The sequence below is a fragment of the Dendroctonus ponderosae genome, unplaced genomic scaffold (genome assembly GCF_020466585.1).
Source record: "Dendroctonus ponderosae isolate FM_Combo_2020 unplaced genomic scaffold, Dpon_F_20191213v2 Dpon_F_20191213_8, whole genome shotgun sequence".
Classification (NCBI taxonomy): domain Eukaryota; kingdom Metazoa; phylum Arthropoda; class Insecta; order Coleoptera; family Curculionidae; genus Dendroctonus; species Dendroctonus ponderosae.
This window is the reverse complement of record NW_026019016.1, coordinates 175,419-187,014: the sequence shown is the minus strand read 5'-3', so window position 1 is coordinate 187,014 and position 11,596 is coordinate 175,419. Positions and strand designations below refer to the sequence as shown.

Genomic DNA, 11,596 nt, shown 5'->3' with positions numbered 1-11,596 from the left:
GGTCTAGGAGCCGTCTTCCTAGACATGTCTAAGGCGTTTGACAAAGTTTGGCACCAGGCCCTGATAGCCAAGATGATCACAGCAGGCTTTCCGGGGTACCAAACTAAGCTCATCAGCAGTTACCTATCTGGACGCAGCTTCTAGGTTAAAATCGAGAATAGTTGAATAGTTAGTTTCTGCAGGATTTAAAGTCCGAGATGCCTAACATACTGGGTGTTTATTTTGTGATAGTATTCCGGAAAAGTCGGGGTGTGCCAGAACCAGTTCTGAAATGAGGAGATTTTCGCACGTATTGAACCATTCTATGAATTCCGTGGTGAGGATTACCTTTTGATTTTTTTTTTTAAGATTGGGTCAATGGCTTAGTAATCTGATCAAAGTTTCTAATGAATTTTCGATAGTACCCTAATAGTCCCAAAAATGTCTTGATGTTCTGTTCAGTTTTAGGTATATGGTATTTTTGAATGGCCTCATTTCTTTGCGAATTAGGTTTAATTCCGTGTGGCATTATCAGATGGCCTTCTAGTACATTTACTGGCATGCTTTTGATAATTCGCTCGCGTGGGTTTAAACAAAATGAAAAACTGTGGTAAACGGGTGACCTATATTTAAAGGGAATATCAACATTACTTCCGACGAGTTTCTGATTTACTAGATTTATGTTTAGTTTCATGTTCATTAAGTCCGCTAAACCTAACACGCCGTCGAAGAAATCGTGGAAATCGAAAAGTATAAAGTGAATCATGCATTCTGTTTGAAATTCCCGGATAGCGGGTATTGCGGCCTCGAACCTATTTGTTTTGCTGCCTGTTGCTGTTTTAATAATATGAGGTAGATACGATTGGAAAAATAATCTGTAATAGGCGGCTTTACGATGGATCTTGAACTACCTGGATCTTTTAGCAGCTTTAATTTGGGATGACTGATTTGCACATAAGGGAGGGCGCTGCTACAATAAACGTTTCTTTGGACTAAGGTAAAATTTCTTCCGGGCCTGTTTCGGTAAAATTTTTGAGTATCTCCAATTTCATCATTATCTTGAATTTCCTCGCTTTGACAACCGTAATTGGTCTGTTCGGCTGACGTATCAAAATGTTGATGGTCGTAGGTATCATAATGGCTTCGCGCATGATAAGAGTAATAACTCGGATAATTAGAATTATCAGTAATTAATTCTTCGATAGTGGGATTTTCGGTCAACCAATGGTGGCAAAATAAAACACTACTTTTTCATGGGCCAACGTTTCGACTTTATTCAAGTCACCCTCAGGGCCCTAAAATGGAAAACAGAGTGGTTTTAGCCCAGAGCCTGGTGAAGTTTTAACACTTAGTGTGTGACATTGTTGTACGATACAAAATTAAAAAAGAAAATTAAAACTCGACTTCACAACAGATTAAAAATAAGTCACGACCATCAGACTATTAAATTAACATTGGTTTAAACACAAGTCAATCATGATAAGTCCCATCTCAAAAAATTTTAAAATTACATAAAATAAAAACGATCAGAAAAACACGCTCAAAACAAAGATCTCATGTCAATAAGATTCAAATTAAATAAGATTAAAAAGCAGTGAACAAAGGACGCCACTAAATGAAATTTTCGCTTCTATAGGGCCTGGCTCTTGTTAATTCGTGAACTAAGCAATCAAAATTCCTTCGATCAGAAAAGCACTGCAAAAGAGCTTGTTTCAATTTTTGCCAATTGTCTAATTAGGATCTATTACCAACCATGCTTTACGCGCGGCCGGTTAGTTTTTCCTGGATATATTAAAAAATATGCTGATCTAAATCAGAATCCTTAAGGTTGTTTTTTTTTCTATGATTCTGTTAAATTTGTCGTCTTACAAAGCGACTAGTCAAAATTCAAACTATTTCAAAATTAATTCTTACTGAGAGAATTCTACTAAAGCTAATAATATTTTGAAGACATTTTCGGAATTTTTGTTTTCAATATTTTTCTCGTACTTTCCGAGTAAGCTCCTATAACCCAAGGACGTCAATTTTGAATCACCTTCTATAATAACTTCCAGGTTAGACACTCATAATTCACTACTTCCATAATTTGCTATTTGATTATGAATGACTATTAAATCATGTCGTGATAACTAATTTTACGTTTGTAAATATGCACTAATGATGAGTCCTCGAGTCCATTATGTCTAAACAGATGTTAAGTTACGAATTGATGAACGACCTTCCTCTTTCTATTATTGGTTACTTTCCTTGACCAAAGCATCTCCAAGCTTATGACTATTACGGCTATGAGAAATCCTAAAACAAAAATATTTAGTGTACATAGTAGACGCCTTGCCAATAATTTTATGCCAAATGCCTCATTTTGCATAAATCAAAGCATATCATTAAATTATACAACCATCGGTTACCTATGAATAATACAAAAAAGCTTCCCTGCATATCATCAAGATTGACTGTGTGGTTGTTGACTTCAATGGTGCGTTTCTTTTTCCAACATTTATCTTTTTTGGGCAAATAATCGGATAGCCATTTTTGGATTAATCCCACTTGATGTAATTTTTTGATCCTGAAATGAATATATGTTTCTCTGTTCTGCATTTAGCCACGGTTACTACAGTTTTCAATAATTATTAAGCAGCAAGTATTTACGTAATGTTAATGAGGCAGATTACCTTACGATATAGTTTTTTGGAAATATCTCAGTTTTTAATAGGAATTAAGGTTTGTACTATTTTACATCTACGGGTGAAAACACATTACAAAACATCCCCAGACAATACTCCTGGAGGAATTACACCAATTCTGAATCACTCTGTTTAAATTTACGATTAACCAGTCAATTTGCACTTACTCTTCGTTGATCTTATGAAGATAAGGGGTATCGGGAGCAACAATAAGGGCAATTTGTTCTTCGCAAAATTCTTCAACTCCTGCGGAAAATAATATTTGAAGTAAATACACAAACTCATTTATTTGTTACATTTTACCCAAGGCAAAGCTGCATTCGCCGCTATCTATAAAATGTTCTTTGATCATATATTGAAGCTTAATTTTCCAATCGATGTATACATGTTTCCCAGATTTAATTTCTCCCATCATAGCTTTTCTGTCCCATATGTTTTTGGCATCTTTAAAAATTATATTGAAGCTTTTGTCAACTGAATTCTGAAACAATTTTTATATCAGGTTTTTCCGAATAATCGATTTTGACAGTTAATTTTGATACTTGTTGACTATTTAAAATGCGCTGACAAATTTGCAAAAATTGGTTTGGCAGTTTTCTCAGTCATAAGTGACAAAGGGAGAAATAAAGAACCCTATTTCCTCTTTACGTGTGGGTCTGTGGATTTGTCAAGTGACACATTTATATCTGACGTTAAAATTGCTACGACAAGTCTGATTACTGAATTTTTGTACAGTATTTTTAGCTATTCACAGCCTAAAACCTATTATAGTCTTTATGAAGTTAAAGAGATTATCATCTTAACGGGGAATAGGTACAGAATAGTGGTACGAGATTTGATTACTTTGGAACTACCGGGTCGAAAGTGTAGGTCTCGTATAATTGTGGATAATGCGTTACACAAAGCATACGCGAGAGGTCGCCTATGCTCCCAGAGGGAAAGAGTAGATAAACAGGCCATTTTAAGTAACTTTTTAATTGATTCTCTATTCTACTGTCTATTGTTATCGTAGATTTTGTACGCGGTCATTTACAACCCCCACGGTTGTTAATACTGGCAGTTTCTAAATAAATTAACTTTTTTAAACAATTCTTGAAATCAAGTCATTTAACTCTGTGGCGCAAGATGCCACACATCCATAAATAAGTGTTGGTACAGTAGTACAGTGCGACAATTATCAATTTTAATAAACGTCTTTTTGCAAATATGCCTTGTAAAATAAATTTACAATTATCACATTTCAAGATTACTATGCGGCACCGGACAAAACTGTTTTTACTGTTTAGGATCGAGCGACTTTGAAAATCACACTCGGCTGTCGGTATCCATCCATATCGGTACTGATTACCAGTAACTTCTAGTTACTAGTTAAAGTGCGGTTTTGCTTGTGCGATCGGCAAGTGCAACTAGGTGCTGCTTTTGGCAGCAGCCGCAGTCACAGTTTCAGGTTTGGTTTGTGTGATGCGTCCATAGGCGCAACAGGTCAGTTTAAGAGATTGGTTCGTGAGGTATCTTTGTTCAAAAGATAGACGATGTCGAACTTTTAAGCCTAATTTTGTTACAACAAGAACAAAAAATGAGACGCATGCTATATTTCCAAGTCTTCCAGAAGAACGCTACTTCAAGCTTCTTGTGAATTACTGTTTACTGTAACTAGATGGGAATATGTTTAGATAGTTATTTCGAATATATCGTGATTTTGTTCTGTCACTTTAGCAAATGAAATGTTTTCCATAATTTCACGACTACGAGGGACGAGTGACATTCGCAAGTAAAACATGCTAGAGTGGTAAATTATCTAGCTCATTTTGGACATTTTTAATTAAGTTTTTATCCCCATTCGTTAAAAAGCCATTTTCACAAAACTCGCAATTGCGACTGCGATTTGACTGGTCCAGTTCCTAGTCAGAACACAGAACCGAAACCGTTTATGTGCAAAGAACATTAAACGAGTAATCTGCGACTAGCCTTGAGTCGTTAGTCGCAGTTGCATTACCGAAACCGTACCTTCACTAGTTAGTAGCGAGTACCCAGCTGTGGGTATCCTGTTACATTACATTAGTTACTAGTTAGCCTGAGCGAGAACAAGTAGTAGCGTATTCGGATTCGGACTCAAAGGTTGAGACATTTTGTCTATCCGACCGACTGCTCTATTTACGTGTGGACCAATACAAAAAAACTTTTTTAAAAATGATGTTTATTAGATGCAGAATACAAATGAACTGTTTTCTTATTGTTTTTTTTTATCTTAATTGTAAGTTCGGTACATAATCTTATCTTTGCTTAGTGGCAACATCTCATTTATGCTTATAGTTTAGGTTACATGAATGTAACTCTTACTAATTTTTTTGGTAATGTTTATTATTATTTAATAACAGCTGGATGGACAACAATGGACTTATGGCAATCAACTATGGGGATGCGCCAAGAAATCGAATGGGCAGTTAATCCAAAGATATCAGAATAATTAGTATAGGCAATAAGTACTAAGGCATCTAACTACTACGCCTTGGGACTCACGGAATTGTGACTTACATCGTGAACTCAACGTCGAAACAATTCAACAGACAAAAGATCAATTATTCAAAGATTTGCTGTCTCACACGAAAATCGCGACCAGCATCACATCAACGACGAAGCGGCCAGGCTTCTCGATGTGGAAAAGTTAACGAGGCAACTTAATCTTGCCAAACCATTCGAACTTACTACAACAACAACGCGCCTTGTAACTAATTCTACCGAACGACAGCCTAAAAACCCGAAAAACTCATTAGTTTCAAGGCACGGCCTCGAAAGTCTCTCTCTTTTGATCCGTAAGCATTTAATAAATATGTATTCAACCAAAGCGTGTAATAACCGGCAGTTGAATCCTGAAGCTGAAACCCATGAATTCTAAGTAAAAATTGTTTTAAAAACTCCCTTTCAAAGGAAATGAATTTAACCCTTCGACAATTTTTCGATAAAAAGTCAAAACGGCAATAATTTTTTTTCATCATCAACAGATAGTTACGGGAGTTACATACTGCATGGGAACCCCTGACACAGCAGCCATCATCCGCTGGAAGTCATCAAGGTCCAACAGTTCACACCTGAACGTGAGAACTGCTGACAAAAGACTCTACCTAGTTTATTACCCGAATACGAGAAGCTGCTCGAGAATAGTGCACAATATGGCGCTTACGCAGGCATTTACTTCCATGGAGTTAAAAACAGGAAATGTATATTTATTTGTACACATCAATTCGAGGTTATAATAGCAATTCCAAAATTAATAACAGTCAGGAAAGTACGTATAATAGCAATAAAGAACAATTTCTCAATGATAATATTGACGTTTCGGAAAAGTAACGAGTACGTGCAGTAGTGAAAGTACATTTAACAAATCCTGTTGAACTTACCGTTTATCATAATTTTTTGTATTGTCACTTCCTGTATTTTCCATTGTTACCGGAGTTTTAAATAATTACGAAGGAACAGATATTTGCGTAAAATTAATTTTGCAGTTTATCTTGAAAAACATTGTTGCCTTCTTTCTGATGCTGTTTTTGTACATTTTATTAACAATAATTTTAAACTTTTTTTTCACTCCTAAAACACCCCCAGACAATACCTCCAGAAAACTGATGCCAAGATTGCATCACCCTGTATATCAAAAGCCATAGGACATAAGTTATCAAAACTATGATCGCTCAAACTCGCAATTGGAAGGCTAATCAAACCATGCTAAAAAAATTAGGGCTTTGCATTTCAAATAGGAAAAGTAGGTTATAGTTATCGTACACCCTCTATAGTTTTCGGGATAAATGTATTTAACGTGGTTTCGGGACAATTCGTTGTGAAAACAATAAAAAATTGAAGTTTCTAAAACAACTGTAAGTTGAAAAAAACTTGTAATTCACGATCTACATAAATCACCCTGTACATCCTACTAAAGGTTTCAAATCGGAATTTTGTATTAAGATATTAATATCTGACATGTTAGTCGATTAAAACATGGAAAAATGCGAGAACGTTTTTCCGTGTTTTAATCCGTTGTCGCCTCGCGTGAGAACGTCGTATATGAGGCGACAACGTTTCTACAGTTTCTACTTGAAGAACTATGATGGGCAAGTTAACAAAGGAAAAATTTTAAAGCGCTGTTTTTATTCTAATGAGCAGCTGAATTAATAATACCCACAACGGTTGCCTGGTTACCACTCGGAATTCCAAATAGAACATTAAAACGACCCATTTTGCCCACTATGGGCAACCCAGGAGTCCAAAAGTCCAAACTGCGTAGGTGCCCTTAGAAATAAGTGAAAGAGCACCACTAACTGCACGTGCAGTAGCAATTTAGTCCTACTGAGCAAATCTGCAGGCAGTCCAAATAAAGCACAAAAAAGGAAGAACTAACTCGATGAAATTATAACAATAATATGTCGATTAAGTCTAAAATTTTATGAGCTTACGTGCAGGCGAGCTTCGAAGAGTGTATTTTTGGCATAACTCCACGAGACCATTTCTTTATGCGCTAAAACGTCGTCAATAGTTGTCATTGGAACTTCGATTTTTGGAAATGTTAGATAGGCTACGAGATTCCCACAGTAGGTAGTCCCAATTACAAGAACAACCAGCCACCAAGATCCTACAATAATTCGGGCACTGTCGGCATATGGCAAATGCATGCCACCTAACAAAGTGGAATAAGTCAAATTTATTCAGTGAAAACGCTAAAATATTCTTGATCGACGAATCGGGAGCAGTTACCTTGTTGAAGTAAAGCTCCGTACATGTACCAAATACAATTCTGGATCGTCGCTAGTCCACCTTTGCATCGGACCCCTTTATATTCGTACACGGGGCTTAATTTGTGAATGTAAAAAAGGACTGGACCCATGGAAATTATGGTGGCCGAAAGGCAAAGCCATGTCTAAAAGATACATTTTAAAGTTGATTATTCAGCCTGACGGTGACGGAAGTATGTCATTACATCTCCCCTGAATGGTGAAATAAATAGTAATGCCCGGCTTAGTTCGCGCGGTCTTGCAGCTAGAAATGTGTAGGCTTGAATACTAATGGGATCGGTGAAATTGATTACTCTTTGGTTTTCTTCTGTCACCGTAAATGCACAGGCTCCCAAGGCGGCAGATTTATTGTGGACCATTTCCAAAATGGAATGTGGCACCCTGTAAGAAAAGAAAATATTGTTGACAGTTCTCGGAAAAAAGTCAATTAGGATGACCAATCATATTTGTCGCTCTTTGAATATGACATTACACATACCGGGTGTCAATTTGAAAACTTCCCGCCCTTAATATCTTAGTGTTAATATAATTGAACGTCCTTTACAACGATGATATGCCACTTGACCCCCCTCTCCATTTAAGAGTCAAATGGTGACATCTATTAGTAAGTAAGGGAGTAAATTAACCGAATACCTACGAGAGGCTGTGAGTCCATTCTGCGAATAATGCACAATAACGTGTTTACACAGGCACAAACATGTTTGTAGTTAAACGGGCAGAATACCTCTAAAGATTTGACAAATTAATTGTAATTCAGTTAATTGACATTGACGGTTGATAATATCAAGTTATATATTATATAACTTTTCACAGTCGGTTTTTGTTATGGCTTATTTAGGAATATCACTCATTTTTCCCAAAAATTATGGCAGCACTACCAGTAAAGTGAATTTTAATTTTTATTTTTTATTGTTTTTTTTTTATTTTATTGATGTTATTTAAAATTTATTGCAGTCATTGCCTCTCTGCTTTATTGTCAGAATTTTTTCATGGGCATCCCGGTTTTTGATAATTTAAAAGCAACAGATATTTACGAAATGTTAATGAGACAGATTACCTTGAGAAACATCGTTGCCGTCCTGCCGATCTAATGTTTTGCAAATGTCTCGGATATTTTTTAGTTTATCTGGATTCTTCCTGTACTCTCAAAATACTTCCAGGCAACACCCGCAGAGGAATGACGGCAACCCTGTTTATGTACAAGGTGATTCAAAATTGGCGGTATTTATTTTAAGGGGTTATAGGGGCTCACTTGAAGAGGTCGAGGAAAATATTGATCAACATTGGAACATAACATATTGGAATACTTAACTATTAGCAAAAAAAAATTAACGATCTTTATATCGAATTAAGAAAATTTTTCATATTAAAATTGTACTCTTAAAATTTTTTGATGAAAAGTTGCAAAGACGTTTTTCGCCATTAGTTGATATTTAAAGGTGGATAGCGTTTGTCAATCATGATAGGTATTTCTCAAATTGTGACTTCGTTTGATTCTTTTAACACAAAATCTACACTAACATCGAATTTGCGGATATTCGACTGGTTTTGGGTAAATGAGACACTAACGTAGCAGAAGCTGTAAGAACTTACACCAGCAAAAGGTTTGAGAAATTGCCAAAGGAGAAATTGACAAAAAAACAGTGCTTGAAGAGGATTGGCTCCAGAAATTCACACAGATAGTGGACGATCTGAAAGTGGGTTCCAGACCTAGAGGAACAGGTATTGGAGATAATTGCAGCGGATCTTTCTAGGAGTACTCAAAGCATTGCACAACAACTAACACTTTCTTGAGCACCAAATAAACAGCAAAGAAGGGCTACAGTTCTACCGTGTATACTAGATACACAAGACACATTCAATTTCTGAACTACCGAACACCGGTTCAAATTCAGCAGGAGATAATTAACCGAATACGAGAAGCTGTTAAATATCTGAGCCTCAAAGAATGCACAACATAGTGATCGGAGAAAAAAGATGTTTGTAGTTAATCGGGAAGGACTTTGCACACCTCTCGTGATTTAACAACAGAATTGTATGTTATTTGATTAATATTGATTAAATGATTCATAATGATAATTATATTGTGTGTATATTATATTTATGTTAATTGATTAATATTGATTAAATGATCAATAATGATAATTACATTTTGTTGTATTTACCCATGGATTGTACAAGCTTTTATAATTAAAAAGCAACAGGTATTTACGTCATATTAATGAGGCAGATTACTCTAGTGGGCGCGCCTTTTAAAATCTCATAAACAGGCGCGCCGCGGCTATTGCACCGCAGCTTGGCTTGGAGGCCAGCCGTTCTCAACCCGAGGAAAAGGAGGTCGCAGGGGAGGAGATCGAAGGAGATTCCACTTCCTCCTCCAGTGAGAGTGAGGCGGCAGAAGTCCCGCTGAGGCGGCAGCACCTTCAGCAGCCTCCAAGGGGGGTCAGGGCCCGGCAACGGACTCTTCCGACGGAGAGAGCTTTACAAGCCCAAATCGCCGGTGTAAGAGGAAGAGAACCAGGCCCACGACCTCCAGTGAAGAGGACGAATCTAATCGGAGAAATTTGTGCACAGGCACAAAAAGAGACCCACGGAAAGCCGCCGTGCCGAGGGAGCCAGCAGTCCAGCCCAGCAGCCCAGCCCAGCAGAGTGTGGAGAAAAAGCAGGCTACCCCTGCCGCCCAGCAGCTGGATGTCGAGGCGCAGAAAAAGCAGGCCACCCCTGCCGCCGAGCAGCAACCTGAGAAACGGAGGACAAAAATCCCACCGATTGTCTTCCGTCAAAAAGAGCGTTACGACGAAATCAGAAAAATTCTGGCTGACAAACGCATAAACTACGGCTGTGGCGTGACAACCAAGGAGGGTGTCAGAACGTACCCTTCCACAGTTGAAAACTTCCGCGCCATGATCCGGGTACTGGACCAACGCAAGTTCCAGTACCACACGTACCAATTGGAAGATGAGAAACAACTCCGAGTCGTGATCAGAGGAGTTGTGGAATCATGGTCGGAAGGAAAAATCAGGGAGGAACTCTGCCAACAAGGCTTCCACCCAACCACGATCGTCAGGTGGCGAAAGAATGGCCAACCAATCGCAGTGGTGCTGGTGCTACTGCCTAAAACTGAAAAGGCCATCTTTGAGGTCAGAAGCCTTGGGAATCTGCAAGTCCGCGTGGAGTCCCAACACACCAAAAGCCAGACGACGCAGTGCTTCATCTGCCAGCTATTTGGACACGGCCAGTCCAAATGCACTGCTGCAGCCAAGTGCGTCAAGTGTGCAGAAGCGCACGAAACTAGGGAATGTCAAATCCCTAGGGAAAAGGCTGCGAAATGCGCCAATTGTGGAGTTGCCCATCCAGCCTCCTACTCAGGATGTCCTGCAAAGCCTGCGCAAAAGAAGCCAGCAGCCGTCAGCTACAGCGCAGCAGCAAAAAGGAACCTGCCGCCCCAGCAAGCCCCCGTCCAACGTCAACAAGGAAGGAAAACAGGCCATGAACAGCTGGCCCAAACCATCCAAGCCATGCAAGCCCAAATGCAGAAATTCATGGCCACGATGCAATCCCAGATGATTGCACTAATGAGCAGTCATGTCTAGACTGCTCAGGCCTAAATCTCTGCGTGTCGTCTCCTGGAACGCCAATGGAGTCAGAAGGAAAAAAGCTGAACTCCAGGACTTCCTGGAGAAATACAACGTGGATGTGTGCCTAATCCAGGAAACACTACTGAAGCCTGGAGAAAGAGATACACAGAGATGACAGGCTCACCAGGGGCGGAGGCACGCTAGTCGCAGTGTAAAGGTCCATTAAGCATCACGAGATCGTCAAGCTCGTGTGAATTGATTCGTCAAATGGAAAAGATGGAGATCAGAGTCGGGCCCGTATACGTCAGTCCAAGCGCTACGTTGTGTCCCGAGGATGTTCGAGATCTTTTCCCGGATGACTGGCCCACAATACATGGCGGGGACTTCAATGCCAAAAGCTCAGATTGGGGATGCAACTACACCACAGCCAGAGGCCGCATGCTATCAAACGAAGCAAGAACCAACATGTTTAAGATAGCCGCACCCCAAGAGCCAACCCACATGGCTCAAAATGGCAGAGATGACATACTGGACATATTCCTGTATAAAAACGCAGGAAGACTGTCCAGCC

The 11,596-nt window shown here is 38.9% G+C and overlaps 1 protein-coding gene across 1 annotated transcript in view; it reads right to left on the bottom strand.

The window, feature by feature from the left end:
• Positions 1-1,232: 1,232 nt before the first annotated feature.
• The window catches only part of LOC109534910 (ionotropic receptor 93a), a 51,354-nt gene continuing 40,990 nt past the window's right edge, over positions 1,233-11,596 (bottom strand). Inside the window, exons 10-16 of the mRNA XM_019900705.2 lie at positions 7,633-7,828; positions 7,410-7,572; positions 7,112-7,332; positions 2,967-3,144; positions 2,831-2,909; positions 2,388-2,545; positions 1,233-2,274 (exon numbers count right to left, since the gene is read on the bottom strand). Of these exons, the coding sequence (XP_019756264.2) occupies positions 2,174-2,274; positions 2,388-2,545; positions 2,831-2,909; positions 2,967-3,144; positions 7,112-7,332; positions 7,410-7,572; positions 7,633-7,828 (1,096 nt within the window). The 3' untranslated portion in view covers positions 1,233-2,173. The remainder of the gene's footprint in view (positions 2,275-2,387; positions 2,546-2,830; positions 2,910-2,966; positions 3,145-7,111; positions 7,333-7,409; positions 7,573-7,632; positions 7,829-11,596) is intronic.